This window comes from Lissotriton helveticus, chromosome 4_1 (assembly GCF_964261635.1).
Source record: "Lissotriton helveticus chromosome 4_1, aLisHel1.1, whole genome shotgun sequence".
Lineage (NCBI taxonomy): Eukaryota > Metazoa > Chordata > Amphibia > Caudata > Salamandridae > Lissotriton > Lissotriton helveticus.
The window spans coordinates 1,654,548,513-1,654,568,551 of record NC_136063.1 but is presented as its reverse complement, the minus strand read 5'-3'; the positions used below and the strand labels follow the sequence as shown (position 1 = coordinate 1,654,568,551).

The 20,039-nt window shown below is 39.1% G+C and overlaps 1 protein-coding gene across 3 annotated transcripts in view; it reads right to left on the bottom strand.

The window, feature by feature from the left end:
* Positions 1-20,039, bottom strand: part of UBP1 (upstream binding protein 1) — a 550,328-nt gene that overhangs the window by 58,520 nt on the left and 471,769 nt on the right. Inside the window, exon 14 of one of the 3 annotated variants that reach the window (XM_078688330.1) lies at positions 16,063-16,092. The exons of the other annotated variants lie outside the window; for them this stretch is intronic. Coding sequence (XP_078544456.1) covers positions 16,063-16,092 — 30 coding nt within the window. The remainder of the gene's footprint in view (positions 1-16,062; positions 16,093-20,039) is intronic. 3 annotated transcript variants of the gene reach the window in all.

Genomic DNA, 20,039 nt, shown 5'->3' with positions numbered 1-20,039 from the left:
CAATTTGAAGCTTTAGTTGAGTGGGAAGATGAGATGTATCAGTTACAAAGAGAAGCTAGTGGAATTAAAAGACCTTCTAAATCTCCTGCTTGGAGAAGAGATACTCATGAAGACAGGTTGCGAATGTGGAGGCAGGGAAACATGAGTGAAGGATTATATTTAATTCAGGAAATGGTTATGGGTACTCCTGCTGGGAAATCTTTAGAAAGTGAATCTGAAGATGCAGTTATGGAAGAAATATACACTACAGCTAGAAAGAATCAGCCTCTGAGACCTCCTAGATCATGGTCTACTCCGGTGGTTTCTACAGAAACTTCACCGAGTGCACCTCCAATTAATGAAGCTCCAAAACTTTATCCAAATAATTGTGAAATTATTGAAACTCCTAGAAGATCAGAATTTGAGAATGTTCGAAATGAAGGTAGACATTTTTCAATGACTCCAAGAGCAAGGGAAGCTCCAAAAGATTATACAAGAGAGACGAGAAATGTTGAGGCTGTTGATTCTTCTGAATATTTAAAATCTAAGGAAGAATTAATTAGACGAATGACAAAAAGCATGGAAGCTGTGACAGTTCCAGTAACAATTGGTCCTGTTCAGCCTGTATTTGACCAAAGAGAATCAAACAAGACAGGATTGACTATTCCTTTAAATGCTGAAATTCAGAAAGTTACTGAAAAATTTTACTCAGACATATCTGAAATAAACTCTTCGAGATCAAGAATGCCAGATTTAACCTTTAATGAGGAATTATCTCCAAAAACACCAATGGGTGCTATATCAGATGTAGGGAGTCCTGAAGCCAGGGTAACCACACCGAAACTTGATGTGGCTAAATTGAAAGCAAATATTGAAGAATTAATAATTGGAACTATTGGTCCTGATAGTTTAAATTACTATCGAGATGATGAACTACTGTTCATTTGTAAAAGTATTCAGTGGAAAACTAAGAATAAATATGATCAGTTAGAGGAACTAGCAACTGAACTTGAAATCGATGTGAGTAAACAAAAGAATTTTGCAAAGCATTACAGATTAGACTTTTCAGAAAATGATATTGAGAGTTTAAACTCAATGGGAAGAATATTACATATAAAAGATTTGATTGTGTATATCAAAAGACTGGGGGAACTCAATAAGTGGAGAGTAAAATGGACGAAAAAGAAGGAAGAGGAGAAATTGGAAAAATTGTCAAAACAATTTCCAATGAGAGAGATTGCAGGTGGAGGATATGTTCATGTCCCTTGGTCAAGACAGGACATACTACTATTTACAAACGACTTTCCAAAATTGAGGGAAAAACCAATAGAATGGTATAGACAAGTGGATAGGTTTATCAAAGTCTCAAAAGTTCTGTGGATTGATTTAGATGGATTTTTCGACATTGTCGTTCCATCAGATCTTTGGACAGAATGCAAAATATCAATAAGTTGGCCAAAAGCAGAACCTGAACGAATCAAAGAAACAGGTGCTCCGAATCCTCTTGTAATGGATTTTTATGAAAAGGTGATTGTTTGGATGAAAAACAAAATTCCACCCAAAGAAGTTGATTGGGTTAAAATAGAAAGGACAAATCAGGAAACAAAAGAATCAGTTCATTCATTTTATGAGAGATTACTGTTAATTTTTAAACAATACAGTGGCTATGAAAAGCTGGATGAAAAGGATATGAGTCATTTTGTCTATAGATTTGTTTATGGCCTGAAACCTGAAATTGCAGACATGATCAGGAATAGCATTGTAGGATGGCAATCACTTTCTGTGGATGACATTCTGAGAAAAGCTAAATATTGCAGTGATGAGTTGGAGGTGAGACAAAAGAAGCTCAAAGAGAAAGCCATGTGGGCTCAGGTAAAAGTAGCTGAGCAACAAATTGCCAGCATGGGTAACAAGAACACAAATTTTGTTCAAAATGGAAACGCGAACCAGATACAAGGAAAGTTTAAAGGTAATAATTTCACGAAGAAATTTAGCCCAAAGATTGAGGAGATGAAACAAAGATTACCTTGTTTTAATTGTGGCGAATTTGGACATTGGAGAGACGAGTGTCCTAGACCTCCTAAAAATTTAAAGAATCCCTTATTGAATCCACAGATGCAGAATGGTGTTGACCTGCAGCAACAGCTACAGATGCAACAGGGGTTAAACGAGTTAAACAATCAACGACAGTTGCAGCAACAGGTGAATAACCGTCAGGATCAATTACCACAACCACCATTTCCAAATTGTGGGGGGGTTCAAAAATATAATTCAAGTGTGGGATTTCAGGGAAATGAACAGGTGATAAAACCACAAAAACAGCAAAAGCAGCAGAGGGTACAAATGCAAAATGCTTCACAACAATTTTTGTTAACAGAAAGCCAAGACAGCGATTCTGATGATTATTGCTGACGGTGCCCGGGAGAGGAGGAAGAGTGTGTTGTTGGAGCCACTCTTGAGGTTGACCAGTCTGGTCCATTTGTAAACGGGAAAGTTAATGATGTAGACATCACTTTTCTAGTGGACACTGGTGCTACCCGTTCTACTGTTAGATCAGTGGAAATTGAAAACCTACCTCTCTCTGGGGATACCATCCAAGTTGTTGGAGTAAGCAATCAACAAATTAAAACTGATTTGACTGATCCAGTTCCAGTTGAAATTGGAAATTACAGAGATAAACACAGATTTGTGGTTTGTAATAGTAGTCCAGTAAATTTATTGGGCAGAGATATTCTGTGTAAAATGAATTGCAGAATATATTGTTCTCCTGATGGAGTTGAGTTACAAACAATGGAGGAAGATGGTTTGTATAGAATGACAATGATGCTAATGGAAACAGATGAATCAAAATTGTTCCCTGCATTTGAAAAGAAAGATTTACCTGAAGAGCTCAAAGAAATGGTGAAATCTGAAATATGGGATTTTACTGGGAATGAGATGGGTCTGATGAAAAATGTAGATCCAGTAAAAATTACATTGAAACAGGGAATAGAATTTCCTAACATTCCACAGTATAAAATGAAAGCAGAAACAATTGAAGGTGTTATGCCTATAATTGAAAAATTCATCAAACAAGGTGTATTAAAAGAAATGGAGAGTAGTCCTTGTAATTCACCAATTATGGGAGTTAAAAAGTCAAATGGAACATTTAGGATCGTACAAGATTTGAGAAAGGTTAATCAAATCGTTGTTCCATGTTGCCCTGTGGTTCCAAATCCAGCAGTGATTCTGTACCAGATTCCACATGATGCTGAATGGTATACTGTCATTGATCTTTGCAATGCATTCTTTACTGTTCCTTTGCATCCAGACAGTTACGAAATTTTTGCTTTCAGATTTCAAGGTAGGACCCTCGGATGGTGTAGAATCCCTCAGGGCTATACAGAAAGTCCTTCAATATTTAATGAATTGTTAAAAAGATCTTTGGAAAACCTAGACTTACCTGGTAGGTCTACGTTGGTACAGTATATCGACGATCTGTTGATAGCTGCTAAGACAAGAGAAAATTGTGTGACAGATACAATAATACTGTTGAATCGCCTTGCAGAAGAGGGACATAAAGTGTCCCCAGCAAAATTACAATTTTGCAAACAAGAAGTAAAATACCTTGGTCACAGAATTGCAAAGGGAAAAAGACAAGTGACAGTTGAGAGAATAAAAATGATTCAAGCAATGCAACCTCCAAGAACACAGAGACAGGTCAGAATGTTCTTAGGAATGGTTGGATACTGTCGACAATGGATAAGTGGATTCTCAGTAATTGCGAAACCACTACAAAGACTGACAAAGTCTGATGTAAAAGATCCAATTATTCTCAACGAAGCTGAGATGGAATCTTTTGAGAACCTGAAAAAGAGCTTATGCCAAGCTCCTGCTTTAGGTATGCCAAATTATGAGAAAGATTTTGAACTGTATTGCAGTGAGAGAGAAGGATGTGCATTGTCTGTGTTGATTCAGAGACATGGGAATTTAAAGAAACCTATTGCATACTTCTCTGCAGTTCTTGATCCTGTTGCAAAAGCATTACCAGGTTGTTTGAAAGCAGTTGCAGCTACAAGTATCAGTCTTGAGCAGAGTGAAGGAATTGTTATGGGATTTCCTGTGAACGTTTTTGTGCCTCATTCAGTTGAAATATTGCTGACAAGAGGTAAAACTCAGCATTTGACAAGCAGCAGATTAACAAAGTATGAGAAAATCATACTAGGGGCAGATAATGTTTCGATTTCAAGATGTTTAAATCTGAATCCTTCTACATTACTACCTGATTCTGAGATTATTAATGACACTGAAATAGAACATGAATGTTTAGATGTTATGGAATTTTGCACTAAACCAAGACAAGACATCAAAGATAGACCTTTATCTGAATCAGATGTTGTCTACTTTGTGGATGGCTCCTGTCTGAGGACAGAAGGAGGTGTTCTAAAAGCATCATATTCTGTATGTACAGTTGCAGATGTTGAAGAAGCTTCATGTCTTGAAGGAATTCGTTCAGCACAAGTGGCTGAATTGATTGCTTTGATCCGTGCATGTGAAATATCAAAAGATATAAGAGTTACCATCATTACTGATAGTCAGTATGGGTATGGAGTTGTGCATGATTATGGACAACTCTGGTCTCAGAGAGGCTATATGACATCCGCAGGGTCACCAATTAAAAATGCAGTTTTTATTAGAAGATTAATTGAAGCAATACAATTGCCGAAAGAAATCGCAATTGTCAAATGTGCAGCGCACACTAAAGGAGTGGATTATATCTCAAAAGGCAATGCCTATGCAGATGAAACAGCAAAATACTGTGCAAGAAAGGGTTGTGCATACAATCGGGAAAAGAGTAAAGAATCTGATTCAAATTCATTAATGCTAACAACAGTTGTAGAAACATGGCATGAGATTAGGGATTTACAAAATGAAGCAGATGATGAGGAAAAGGATCTGTGGTTAAGATCAGATTGTAGACCACGTGATGAAGATGGAGTGTGGGTTTACAAAGATGGCAGAGTAGTATTACCAAATTGCTTGATTGCTGACATGGCCAGATTATATCATGGTCCAGCTCATCTTGGAAGAGATTCTATGATCAGACTTTTTCGAGAGACTTGGTTCAATACTAAATTTAGAACAATTGCAGAATCTTTTTGTCAAAGGTGTTTATCATGCCAACAAATGAATCCAAACCGAAAATCAGTGGTGGGGACAGGAGTAATTGGTCGAGAGGGTGGTCCTTTTACCAGGTTACAGATGGATTTCATTGAAATGCCCTTACACAATTGCTTAAAATATGTTCTTGTAATTGTTTGTTTATTTTCAAGATGGGTAGAAGCATTTCCTACACGACATTGTGATTCAATTACAGTAGCTAAACTGCTGCTCAGAGAAATTATCCCAAGATACGGTTTTCCAGTCACTATTGAGAGTGATGGAGGAAGCCATTTTGATAATAAATTGATGAAGTTAATTTGTGAAGCTTTGAGCATTGAGCAGAAAATACACTGTGCATACAGACCAGAGGCATCTGGGGTAGTTGAACAAATTAATGGAACAATTAAAAACAGAATTGGAAAAATGTGTCTTGAAACAGGTGTAAAGTGGACAGATGCTCTTCCACTCGTTTTGATGTCATTAAGAAGTACACCAGATAAAAAGACTGGTTTGAGTCCTCATGAAATTTTAATGGGAAGAGTTATGAGGCAAGCTTTTGTACCTGTAGGTAAACTGTTGAGTATAAATGACAGTGCTATTTTGGATTACTGTAAAAGGTTATCTGATATAGTGACTTCTGTATCTAATCAGGTGGGAACTGAAGCACATTCAAATGAAAAGGTTTTGACACATGATCTGAGACCTGGTGATTGGGTCAGAACAAAAGTACATCGAAGAAGAAATTGTCTGGCTCCTAGATGGCAGAAGCCTAGACAAATAATTCTGATCACTACTAATGCAGTAAAATGCAAAGGATTGAAACGTTGGATTCATCCTAGTCATACTATTCCAGTACCAACTCCTGAAAGTTCTGATGTTGAAAGTGATACTACAGATTATTCTGATTCTGAAGTAGAAGGTGAAACAAATCCAGATTCTGAAGATCGACAAGAAGGTCGACATCTGGAACCTGTACCTGTGAATGGTAAACTAACAAGAAAAGACTTGGAAATTATTGAAATAGATTCTGAAGGTGAAGAGAATCTGTTAAAAGGAAAGAAAACTGAGGATTCAGTTAGTTCTGTTGAAAACAGAGAAGCGAAACAGAAAGAAATTTCAGACCAGGAGAGTATCGAAAAGCAGAAGTCAAGCTCTGAAGTAAGGAACAGAAATCCAAAATCTGGGAAGTTGGAGGTAATTGAAGAAGAAGACGAAGACGAATTACCAAGTACCAGTATTGGGAAACAAAGTGGTGTTCCTGAAGGAGTGAAACTACCGAATAAAGAAATTCCTGAGTCGATTGAAATTTCAGACTATGAAACTGAAGAAAGCGAAGTGGATGGTGAAAGTGAAAACAGAAAGAAAAGGGCTTGGAAGTCAGAATCAAATGCTTCTGAACCAAAGAAAAAATATGTGAGAAAAGCAGACTACTGGCCTGGTGGAAGATTGATAGTTAGGTTGATCAAGAAACCTAAAGAGCAAGTTGAAGAAATCAGTAGTCAAAAGAGTCCTGGAAAAGAAGTTGGAGTTGGAAGAAAAAATCGAAGTAGTGTCGAGAAAAGGAAAAAGGATAATAAGGCCAAACCAGAAATATAAGTCTCCTGAGTGGACTTATTTAGTAATTCCACCAGTAATTGACATTTATGGTAGTAGTGAAGAAGACGAAATCGAAGAAATTAATGACAATGATTGAAGTACAGAAAATATAAATTGGCAAAAGGCTGAAGAAAATTTGTTAGCTGACATAAGGTCGAAGAAAAACTGTTTAGTTGAAGAAAACTTATGTATGACATAAGGTCGAAGAAATCTTGTTTAAGGTTTTAAAAAAAAAAAAAAAAATTATTTTAAAAGGGGGGTATTTAGTTTGAAGTTTGTTTCTTAGAAAATTTAAAATAAATTTTGTTTTTATTTTGAGAAAAAGCTAACCAGAAATGCCTTATGTTAAGGAGAGCACTTCAAGGTGTTCTGTTTTCAAGAGATGCTGTAAGATGACTCTGGTGTGTCTGCTCATTTTAATTCTGCTCTGGTTAGTTTTAGCTGTGATTATCCCTTTAGAGATGAACAGAGAATTACACAAAGCTAACACGACAAGTAAAGCTTCAGTTAGTCAAATTAAACATAGTGCATCTGCAAAAGTTATTAATCATCAACCTAGCATTCATCAAGATAAATCTATTAGTGATTTTTCAAGCAATACATTCACTAAACTTTTGAGTGAATATGTAAAGGTAATGGACGCAAAGGATTGTTATGTGTGCGTAAAGTTACCTGCTTCTGTTTCTGAGGGAGTAACATATAATATGCTTCCTCTTACATATGGTGTAACATGTAGTGTGTTAACTAGTCTATTTTATCAAACTGGACGCTTAGAATATTACTATTCAGATTTTGACGAGATTTTTGCGAATATAAAGATTGAGGGTGCTTTAAATAAGCATAAGAAGGCTAAACAGATGAGGGAATTTTTCCTTGTTACTAATGAACTCACTTATGAGTATGCTTACAAGAATAATTTAACATGTAAATTAAGTGCGGAGGGAAAGAAATTTTTGAACCTGGTTGAGGAAAGAAGAGCAATTTATAAAAGAAATGAATTAGTCAAGCAGACTAAGTCCAGGTTCTGGCAGAAAGAAGATGAGAAGTTAAATGGCAAGATGCTTGAAAATGTTGCAATTCACATAGATAAACCAGTTAGTGGAAAGCTTTGCATTAGAAGAGATAATACACTTTTTGATAATTATTTTGTAGGTGCAAGTAACTGTGAAGATACTTATCAGATTTTGGGAGGTTGGGGATTCAAAGGTGGAAAAGATCCAATCTTTCCTGGGATTTATTTTGTTTGTGGTGACAAAGCCTACTACAACCTTCCAGACCACTGGTATGGAACTTGTTATGTGGGAATTGTTTTTCCTAAAGTGTTTCATGTTGACAGAGATTCAGAAGGATTGTTCAAAATTCATAATTATGTAAATAGAGTCAAAAGAGAAACCTTCACAGAAGTTCTGGGAGATATTTTTCAAGCAGTAATACCTTTTGTTGGTATAACCCTAAATGCAGGGAGAATCAGAAAATTGTCCACAATTGTTGACAGATTATCAACAGACACAGCTGATGGATTCCAATTAGTGAATGTTGAAGTAATTGCAATCAGATCAATGGTGATTCAAGATCGTCTTGCTTTAGATATACTCCTAGCAAAAGAGGGAGGAGTTTGTGGCATATTGCATGTACAACATTGTTGCACATATATACCTGATGAAAGTAAGAACATTGAAATGTACATTAAGAATATTACACAAATGCATTCAGAGATAATTCCTTTAGAAGAAGATGATTTTACAGGGAAACTTTCAAAAAGATTCCAAGCAATTAAAAATTGGTTTCATAATATTGGAAGTTCAATTCTTGGCAAGATTTTGGCACCTTTGATTATAATAATATTCATCTTTATTTTGACAAAAATAGGTTGTTTGTTGCATAAGAGAAAGAAACAGTTGAAAGAAAAGAAAAGGATCTATAAACTTAGAAAGGAAGAAGAAAGGGAGATTGAATTACAGGAGTTACATAGAGAGCGTTATGCTAATTCCAAAGATTATGCAGAAACAGGTTTTTAGGATTACTGACTCAAATGAATTTGAATCTTTTTCTTAGAAGTTTAAATTACCAAATTTTGGGTGGTAGTGTGGTGATTTGTTAATCACCAGATGAGGGAGTTGATGGAGCGAGATAGTAAACAGAATTCTGTTTAAACTCGCAAAGTCACATTTCCCATAACATGAATAATAAAATTAATGATTTGTGATGTGTCGTGCTAATACAACCTAGATTAAACTTTACACATGGGGGGACTAACATGTGTGCTCATAAACGTGCATAAGTGTTGCATCTTTTTGTTCGTGCAAAATAATAAAATAATTTGTCGTTTTCGTTTTTGTCATTACTAACTGCAGCAAACCTAAAAGAGGCATGTGCTTATTTTTGCTTTCCTTGTTTATGTGGTGTCATTTCCACTATTCTAGGTGCACATAAGGTTTCATGGATTTCATGAAGACTGGTAGATATAAAACGCTGCTTTAATTGTTGCAATTGCTAGATAACATTAGACTAATTGGGAGGGTTAATCATTTAGAAAACAAAGGGTGGTTACAGAATCAATATTATTTCTTACATTAATACTTTTCTTGTGTTTGTTTTATACTAGAAAGCATAAGTTGCCTGCTTTTGGGCCTAGTTTACTCGAGTTTGCTAAAAAGCTGAATTTTACTTCTGCAAAAGTCACGAGAAGCCCATTCTGAAAAAGTGTTCGTCAAAGCTGCATTCACTGAACGAATCTGACGTGTTGTCATCATTTTGTCGGACGTGGCCAAGGTCATAAACAGAAGGAAAAGAATAATTTTGTCAGTTCTAACTTGGCATCCGCGGAAGTGAAATGAACGCTACGAGAACATTGATTTACATTTGTTGCAAACCAAGGAAGCTCCTAGTCACGTTTGGAAAAGACAATGGTCCTTAAGAAATGTGACCTAATGGAAGTTTTGAAATGTGGGTGACATGTCACTTGTCACTCTCAACCAATGGGACTTCGTGGTTTTCTGAAAAACTTTCCTTTACTTAGATTAGTTAGCTTAGAAAGGTATAAAAAGTCATGCCCTTAGGAATGGGCTGGCTGCTGCTTTCTGACTTTCCGATGAGGGTGAAGTGCTGCTGGACTTTGCTTGGAGCACGTAAGAAACCTCAAAGAACTTTACTTTATTTTCCATTTATCTAGCTTAGCTAGGGACTTAGGCTTTAGAAATGCTTAACTTTTAAATACTTACTTAAACTTTGATTCACTTACTTAAACTGTAGTTTTCTCATGATTCTTTTCAATTATGCTTACTTTAATACTAATAAAATTGCATTTATAAAATTACAATTGAAATACCATAATTTAGTAAATAAAATCTTACTTTTGACAAACAAGCTGGTCTTGATTATTCAGAAGTGCAGGTTACTATTAGCTAGATCCCATTGCCAATGGTGGTCGTTTAAATAGTTAGGATTTGTTATAATGATAACATTCTTTCCGCAGATGTATAAAATTATATATAATTTGTAAATAAGGTGTATATAGATTTAATCTGACCACCTGATTCAGTAGGCCCAAATATGTCATGTTTATAAATGGGTCCATGAGATAGTATAGAAACTTGTTTATAGGTTATGAAATTGAGTAGCGTTGTTTATGATATATTTTCTATAGGCCGCTGGATCAGTGTCATGCTTCATCATCGGGGTCTTCGCACCCCTCTCCGGGTTGCGGCGTGCTGCGACCAACGACTACGTGGGAGCACTATTTTTGGACTATGTGTGGATGTGTGTGGGGTGATGAATGTATGTGAGTGGTGGGTTAGAAGTGATGGTTAAAAAATACCTGGCTCGTGTGGTGAAAAATAGACTTTTATTAGGCCCCCGGCTGGTATCGTTAAAATGGGGTGCAGTGAGAGGTTGTTAGTGTATAATTATGTACATCAACCTCATATGTGCGTCTACATGGACATGTTTCGGAGTTTAAAACTCCTTCTTTCGGGAAGCCCCCATCCTAAAAAAAATGCACACAAAAAATTCCTGGTGTTTAGTGGTCTTCCTGCCCCCCCAGGGGGGACAAATTGGGGCTACTGCCCCATGTGCCCCCCAGGGGGGGGGTCTGCAGAAAGAATGAATTTAGCCCATTTCTTTATGGGGGAGCGAAGGCCCTTGCCCAAAGGGCCGCTCCCCCCTCCCTGGTGTCTAGTAGGTGGATCCGTGCTTGGAGATCGCCCTCCTGGGGCGATACCCAAGCAGGGATCCACTGGGGAGATTCTCCTCTTTCCAATGATACCTCTCCTGTCTTTCTATGTGCCCAGGGGGCTGAGATAGCCCCCTGAGCACATACAAAGTGAAACTGAAATGAGCCTAAAGGCTCATTTCAGTTTCGGGTGCGCGCTGATCTTCATGGCACAGAAACCAGGGAGGGGGGAGCTGGAGAAGCTCTTCCCCAGCTCCTAAGACCACAGGGGTGAAATAGAAATCCCTCTGCTGTCTGCAGGAGAGGGATTTTGTGTCCCTGGCCTCATGACGGAATAGTTCCGTCATGAGCACAGGGGTACTGATGCTCATGACGGAACCATTCCGTCATAAGCATTGAAGGGGTTAAGTGCTGGTAACACCGGAAAGCACAGGCTCAAATTAAGCATTTGTGTCTTGCATATTCTATGGTGTAAATATGATGACTATGTGAGCAAAGCGTCATCTGTACATTATTAAGTTGTATTACTGTGTATTTATATTGTACTGCACTTGGATTGATTTAATACCGAGGGCAGAAACACAGATTTGCTTCCTAATGCAATTCAGTTGGAACAGAACTAAATTTCTAATTTGTTTTGGATTCCACTAATGTCCAGATGGGATTTCCCTATGCAACCAAGAATACGCTTGTGCCCTTGTCTCATGGGCATATAGAGGCGTCCTTGTTGAGTATGCATAGGAGCTGAGAGAGTGGGCAGAGTTCATATGGTAAATTACAAAATAAATAAGAACACCTAAAATAAAAGGAAATATTACTAGGTTGTCTCAGTGGCATAACAATAGCCCCCGCGGTTCCGGAGTACCCACAAGCTTCAGGGGGCCCCCTCTGGCACTGCACACGGGTGGGTCTGAGAGCTCCTGACTGGTACAGAGTGTGGGGCCCCCCTTCATGCACTTTGCAGGGGGGCCCCCCGCAGGTTTCGTTATGCCACTGAAAGAGCCACGCCAAAGCTCAACTGGGCAAGTCCTGGAGTAGTTCTAGAAAATTAGCCAGTGGCGTAACGAGCGTTGAGGGGGACCCCCTGCAAGGTGCATGAAGGGGCCCCCGCTCCGGATGTAATCCTGAGCTCTCAGACCTGAGTACTGTGCTGAGGGGGGCACCTGCAGGTCGGGCCCCCCGCACCGCAGAGGATGCGGGTGGCCTGTGTTACGCCACTGCCATTGGCAGAAGGGTCATGTCACTCACGCTAACCTGTGTTTAACTCATGCTGGATGGGAAAGGGCGGGCTCGTGAAATGATTGACAGGCTGTCTCTCCTCAGATTGGGCTATGCAGGCAACTGTCATGGACTGCACTGTATCTGTGCGCCGAGGCTACTAGTTTCCCGAAGCCACTTTCTTAGGAACACAGGGGTTGTTCAGAGGTAAGCCCTGCGTCATGATGTCATTCAAAGAATGATGTAAATGCACGCCAGCATTTGGGCTATCTGAAAGTTGCTTCCTGCCCGCCATCTCAGCGTCTGGGGAGGCACCGACTATAAAATGTATTATACATTGCTTATTTCTTCGGCTGCAAATGAGTGCAGATTGGGAGGGGAGGAGCCCAGAGCCCTAAAGGAGGGGCTGCCCCTGGTCAGGACATTTTGTTTCTAGTAGGTCTGGGCGGAAAAGTCTGTTCCGCTCATGGAATTTGGGTAATTTCGCGTTCCGCGAAGAACGCGGAATTGCCAAAAATTCCGCAATCCGCTGGTTCGCTATATTTTTTGCTTGTTTGCGCTTTCAATAAGCGTGTTCACAAGATATTTCTCCCCGAGCATGCAAACAGCGTTCGCGAACAGGAAAAAAGCATTGCGAAAGGACGGAACAAGCAATTCCGCTTGTTCGCGGAACTTTTGCGTGCTCCTGGAGATTTTTTACCGTTTCGCTAAGCTTTGCGTAGCGCGACCACGCAAATTCCGCCCACCCCTAATTTCTTGGCATTGTCTTTTATTTGCCAAACTAAGCATTATCGGAGTTGTCCTCTTTGTTTCCACAAAATCAATTGAAATAAAACACTACTACTGATTTTGAACATAAAAGCCGGGGAATGTAAACCTATATGACTACTAGTGTCATTATTACGAGTGGCCTCTTATTTGCGGTGGGCCAGATATCATCAAATTGTTCTCACCCCCCCAGTTTAATCGCTACCCAAAGTATTGATCACTCTAGGGGGTGGGAAAAAAGACTACCACTGGTAATGAAGACCTGGGTGGTTACCCTAGGCACGAGTAGTGCCGCCGCTTACGCTTTATTCATAAAACTTAAAAAGTAAACAGGCTCTTGACTGCAATCCTTCTCATTGCTGTAAATAAACTGGGGCATTAGATAAAGGAAGGACAAATGTGTTTACTGTGCAGGGAGTGAGAAGACTCATACAGAGCGGCATAACAAACTGACTTGCCTCTAGCACATACAGACTGTTTCTAGGTGCCCCTAATTGTCTTAGGTGAGGTAAGGAAGACTTAAGGAGATCATGGGCTTCGGCCATGATTAAACAGTGTTTACCAGGTGGAGAAACGTGCATTGACAACCTTTTCTACAGGACTTCTAAAAATCAACGAAGAAACCAGCTACCATCTCACAAACTCTAGTAATACTTCCAAGAACTTACTAAACTAATTTGGTTAAACAAAAAGGTGTCTTATTCACGAAAATAACAGACCTTGGGTTTACACCTACGATTTTAAAAAAATTCATTTTATGGATGTTCGAAAAGCTTTGGTTGCCCATGAAAATCGCAAACTCACATGGTAACAGATTTTTCACCCCGTCAAAACAACGGTGATTAGGGCACCTAATACTTTTGTAAATTTAATGTTTGCTTTTGCTCCAGTTACATATACAAATTGGGTGTGAAACGCAACTGGGAATACTTGCCTGTGTTCAAATTATCAACGTCTTACTCCCAGGGAACACCTTCCATCCCATTTCTTGCCATTACACTGGCAGATTTTCCAAGATGGAAGTGGAATGTAAGGTCACATAACTGAGGAAAATAAGGTCAACCCCGCATCATATTTGTGGCCAGGAGCATAATTTGACCCAGGCTCTTTTATTGCAAACATCCATAGTTTACAATCACATACAGCCTAATGTGAAAAGCCGTTTTGAAGTTGTAAACCTACAATTCGCAAAATCACGAGGTTGTTCACCACAAAATGACTTTTTGCTATGTACTAACTCAACCCCTTTGCGATTTGTAAATGCCTGTTTGATTTACAAAATGGTTTTGCCACGCATACCGAATTGTAATTAAGAGGGGGCGTGAAAGGGACATCCTCCCTCCTAATAGCGAATCACAATAGTGGTTGCATAGTATTGAACAGTTACCAATGCTACCAAGAATGTGGCAACTCGTTCACAAAGGGTAAGCGGTCTCCCTTGGACAGCTTCTGCTTTGGGGGTGATTTCAGATGGCTTCAGGGGAGCAGTAGTCCTGCCTGCACTCTTGATGTCTTACCAAAACATTTTTTTAAAGGTAGTACCCGTTTAGGTCAGCTTGTGGATGGTTAATTTGTCCCATTTGGGTTCGGAGTAGATTTTGGTGATGAAGCAGAAGTATTTCTTTTGTTAGGTTGGAGTCAATGTATGTTCTTTGATGTGCTGTATTTGATGCCTTAATGATATTTTAATTGATAGTTTATGGATTTAAGTCGCTCAAATATTACCAAACGTTTTCTGTAATAAAACAAAATGAAAATGTCTAAGCCAATGCTAATAACAAGGGAAATGTTATTGTTAAGACAATCACTAGGAGAGTGAATGGATCTAACCTCTTCCCCTCTAGAAAAGTAACTGAAAATATGTGGGACTCCTAAGAATCACACAATAGCTTTCATTCAATGTTTTATATATGCATATGTATAGATTTGGAAAGATCAAACTTAGCCATAAAGCAACCGAGTGCTGCATAACAAATGATAATGCCAGACATTCCTGTCAGCAGATATTGAGATTTTAGGGAGATGCAGTGAAGAAACATACACATTACGGATTTGTACTGTCTTTATTCTTTCCAGAGCCTAAAAATCCATCATGCTTAATGTATCCCTACATAAAGTAAGCCCTTGCCACTATATCTGATACGCAGTGCCTCTGGAGCTATGTTCCAGTCTTTTAACATTGTCCCGCAAAATGAAACATTCTGATTTGAGACACTGGAGTGACTTCATAGTCTCAGGTCAATCAGAGATTAGGTTAATGCTGTGATATCCTAGTTTGATATTGGATTCTTTTATTAGTGTCACAGTCTAATGTGAGATTCACAAAGGCTGAAACCTGAGATCAAATCATAATGTGACCTCAACAAAGGGACCTTATATCATGCTTTGGCATAACAACAGGTCCCTGCCATTATACTGTGACCTTACACTAGGAATGGGCATCAAACTGTGTTACAAAACAAGGATCACAATGTAGAACTTTAAATTTACTCCAGTATTCATGTGTTGATGTTATTTCAGAAAACCTGAATCAGATAAACTATGACCTCACAAACTAGATGCCAGCCTGTAAAATCACCCAGTGAACAGACATTAGACTTTGACAACACTCCTGCAATGTAATACCATTGGCGGGAGAGTCAATGTGTTCCTGGTTTAATTCCAATGGGAATATGATAGAATGTAAATATTAAAAATAATCAAACTGTACTTTCGAGAAATAAAAAATGAGACTGTAAAACACAAGCATGTAAAAAGCAAGTAAATCAAGAAAAGTAAAAATGAATAAAATGAACTACTGCCCATTTGAAGCTGAGATTGTCACTTGCACCAGAGAGGTTTCTGATCTCCTGTTACTATGGGTATCCAGGTGGCCCAAGAGATTTTTTGCAACAAGAACCCCACCTTCACTATTCTCCATCCATCACAAACAAATAAATACAGTTTCTCAATGTCATTTTAGCACAGTGCCTGAATTGAGACCTTGCTGACTCCTTGAACGCTCTATGTTCTACTGAATCATGCTTAAACTGTGCAAGATCAAGAATGTCAAATGTATGCTCTGTGCGCCTGGATGCTAACCCAATTAAAAACCTCCACGGAAAAACTGCTTCCACATCTCAACATCTAAAGGAGACAAAAAAAGTCAAGAAACCGTCAAATACAAAATCATATCTGACTATACATACCAGGAAACTCCACTCTTTTAACCTTTATATCTGAAAGACAAAAGATAACTATATAATCTAACAGAGTATATTTGAAATATATATACATATCACAAGCATTATTACAAGTGTGCAATGAAATAGGTGCTTTCAATCCGCAATCGATCAACATTTTATGAGGCACAACAGAAGGGAATAAAGTCAAAAGAGAGGTTTGGACCTCATGAAACTAAACCCAACTCTCTCTTTTGACTGCAGAAACCCCTCCTAGCCTTGCTGCACAACGTGGTCCTTTAGAAACTGAATCTCGGAAACCCTAAATCACTCAATTGTTTGGTTAATTCGAGCTCTGATTAACCCATTAACAGGTTTACTATTCGAGATTGGAAATTTTAGTACAGATCATTATTTGCAGGGCTGCAGTGTACTTCCATTTTCTCTTAGCCTTGTGTTGTAGGTTACATAGTGGTACGAGTGCTGGGAGGACCTTCTTCTAGGTGGAATGTTAGGGTGGAACATCAGGGCTAGAACTGTGGGAAGGTTCGTTGAGGGGCGGTTGGAAAGAGCCAAGGTATTCAGGTTGCTGCATGCGTTTTGGTTGCTTAATTGTATGAAGTAAACATAACTTCTCGACATCATCAACTTCCTCGTATGACACCATTTTGGCAATGACCGGGAGTGGAGCAGCCACGACAAATGTGTGGTCCTGGGTGCAGGTCTCGCAGTGTAATCTGGATTTGGCTGGTGTATTTGGTGCCTGACTACGGCGTGAGAAAACTGCAGCGTGAAGAGGCCACTTCATTGAGCCTTTTGGAATTTGGCCACTTATTGATACCTCCGTGAGCACTGGAGCGGTACTCGCTTGTGCTTATTTTGTCAATTGGGAGATTGAGCTGCATAAGCAGCACAGAACGCTGTCCACATGATTGAATGGGTCTTGTGACATGCCATCGGTCACACCAGGCTTTTTTTCCAGACAACGGGTAAAACGCAGCAGTCAACGTGAGCCTCCGTCACCTTGCGGGCCTCCGCTGCATAGGAGCGCCAGCTTGAATGGGGATGATTTCAAGTTTGATGTTGGCAGCCAGATACTACAGTGAAACTCTCACCATTACAAGAGCGTTCATCACAAATTTAAAACTAGGGTGAAATGCTCACCTTTACTGGAATTAGTGTTCACCATTCTGTTAACTTTATGGCGATACGCACACAATTTATTTGTTTGAATGTTTTCTGTAAACCAAATTTTTGTGTATGGTACAGTTGCTTTAAAAACAATATATCTGGGCATCTTCTGGTTACTCATTGCTACAGTGCATTGTGAGATATAAACTTTGTATTGGTAAAAAAGGGGGGATTAATTGGTGGGTTAATACATTTTTACTGGGCGTATTTGTATCATTATCTTGTTTATTGTTATTCTGCATTGTTCTATTTTCATAGATATTTTTTTCCAAACTTCCAGTATAGTCCACCCCGTCATTTTAATAGTGCAAGGGGGATCCTCCAATAGATTTGGAATTATGGATTCCTGTGTTTTGGGCGTATGTAGATGTGTTGGAAGGAGAGGATTGTATGCCACAAAGCGAATTGGCTTAATTAAAACACACTTTGGGGGTGTGGGTCTTAAAGAATTTTCAATGTTACCTCTAGTAGAAAATCCTAGGGATTTTAATGTGTTTGAGCTTGCAGTTAAACAACTGTTGGGGTGATATGGAAAGAAAATTTACACTGCAATGGAGAGGTTTAAGTTTTATTCTAGAGCGCAAAAAGATGACGAGAGTATTGAAGAGTATGTGTCAGCTCTTAGAGCTTTAGCAGTATCATGTGCCTTCGAGTCCATAACCTATGACCAGGTTTTAAGGGACCAGGTCATGATGAAAACTAAAAAGTAAGGGCAAGAAAGACTCTGGGTTGGCACAGATATGACAATGAATGCCACTAAAAGTATTATGAAGAGAATAGAGCAATCAGAGAAGTTTGTGCATAAAATTAGAGGATGCAGTAGTAATGGGGAGTGGACAGTAAAAAACCTTAGTCTAGTAATAGTATCAATGCCATTAAAACTGCCCAGGATAAAAAATGAATTCCATAAAAAAAAATCTGTTACAGATGTGGCAGTAGATTTCAAATCGGTAATTTCAAAGTTTGTCCTGCAATAGACATAACCTGTTGCATCCGTAGGAAAAGGGGACATTTTGGAAGGGTGTGTAAGAGTAAACCAGCAACGAATGCCCTTTGTGTGGCTAATGAAGAATATGAAGAAGAGGTATATCCTAACGCCATACTTTGTGAGCGAGATGGCGTGGTGAAAAGTTTTACATAGTGTGTTGTGCACAATAATGGGAAAAGTGTGGAGGTTATGGTGGACTCCTGTGCGTGGTATAGTATTATTAGTAAAGCTCCGTTGGAATCAAATTGGTCAAATGAGAAATTATTGGTTTTGGATGAGCATCCTGGGGGGTGGGTATACTGGACACAGGATTGATTTATTGGGTTATTTCTGTGCTAATATTTGTTTCAAGGAAAGGAAAACTAGAGGGAAAATGTATGTGGCTGCTAAGGATGACCCCATTTTGGGGTGGCCTCATCAGCAAGAGTGGAACATGAAATTAGACCCCATGCTAATGAACCATGACACTTTTGTCAGAGAGCAAGTGGTTCCCAACACATTATATATCCTACATGCTAGTATTAGCAGATATGCGAGACGTACCTGGTCGCCTGATGGATTGATTTATTGGATTATTTCTGTGTTAATATTTGTTTCAAGGAAAGGAAAACTAGAGGGAAAATGTATGTGGCTGCAAAGAATGACCCCATTTTGGGGTGGCCTCATCAGCAAGAGTGGAACATGAAATTAGACCCCATAATCATGAACCATTTGTCAGAGAGCAAGTGGTTCCCAACACATTATATATTCTACATGCTAGTATTAGCGGATATGCGAGAAGTACCTGGTTGCCTGACGGTACAGAACCCAAGACACATAAACTTGTGCACATGCTGTATTTAATGGGAAATGGGGGACATTTGACTAGATGGATATACAGAAGTATCCGTATACATGCGGCTACCCCACTCCTGGAGCTCAGGAATAAGTAGGCTAGAGATATTGGACAAGAACTATCAGACAAGGAATGGGAACGAGTGATTGAATACCCCAAGAAAGTGTTCCAGAACCCTAACTTTAAGATGATACAATTAATGCTGTTACACAGAGCATACCTGACGCCTCACAAACTGAGCAAAATGTTCCCTGACGTGGCAGATACATGTCATAGATGCCACACACAGTCGGCTGATGTATTACACATGCTATGGGCATGTACACAACTAATATCCTTCTGGGCGACTGTCCATAAACTCCCCCATGAAGTTGCACCTGAAATGGGGGAGATTCAATGGAACGTTGCATCCTTGGATCAGACAAAAAGTGTAAGACACAGGGAACGCAAACTAGATTTGCCAATCTGATACTAATATTGGCGAAATGCTCAATCACAATGAGATGGAAATCTGTCAAGCCTCCATCAGCATTGGCTAGGCATGAAGAGGTGATCCAATGGGGGAGGGCTGAAAGCATGGCAATTAGAAGAGAAGAAAACAGAGGATTGAGGAAGAATCCAATTTCCTTAGAGTGGGATGCTCTGCTCAAATTGTTCGTTACTACTGAACGTTCACTGCATTAAATACTAAGTGACATTAAAGCCTTTTAACTACGTCAAGTATCCAACAGGCACAGACCCCGCAGGAACCCTACAGGACGAATTCAAGTGACATTATACGTTGAGTACTTGACACACTGGGAAACATTGTGTATGACCCGATATCTATAAGCTGTGATAACACAGAAGTGAGTCTGGGAAGGGAGGGGATCAGATAGTTAATCGATACAGGGTGGGGGGTAGGTTTTGTTTGCTGGCTGGTATTTCCCGATTGTATGCTTGCTGATACTACTTAGATGTAAATTTAAGATGTTAACACTATGTACTTGT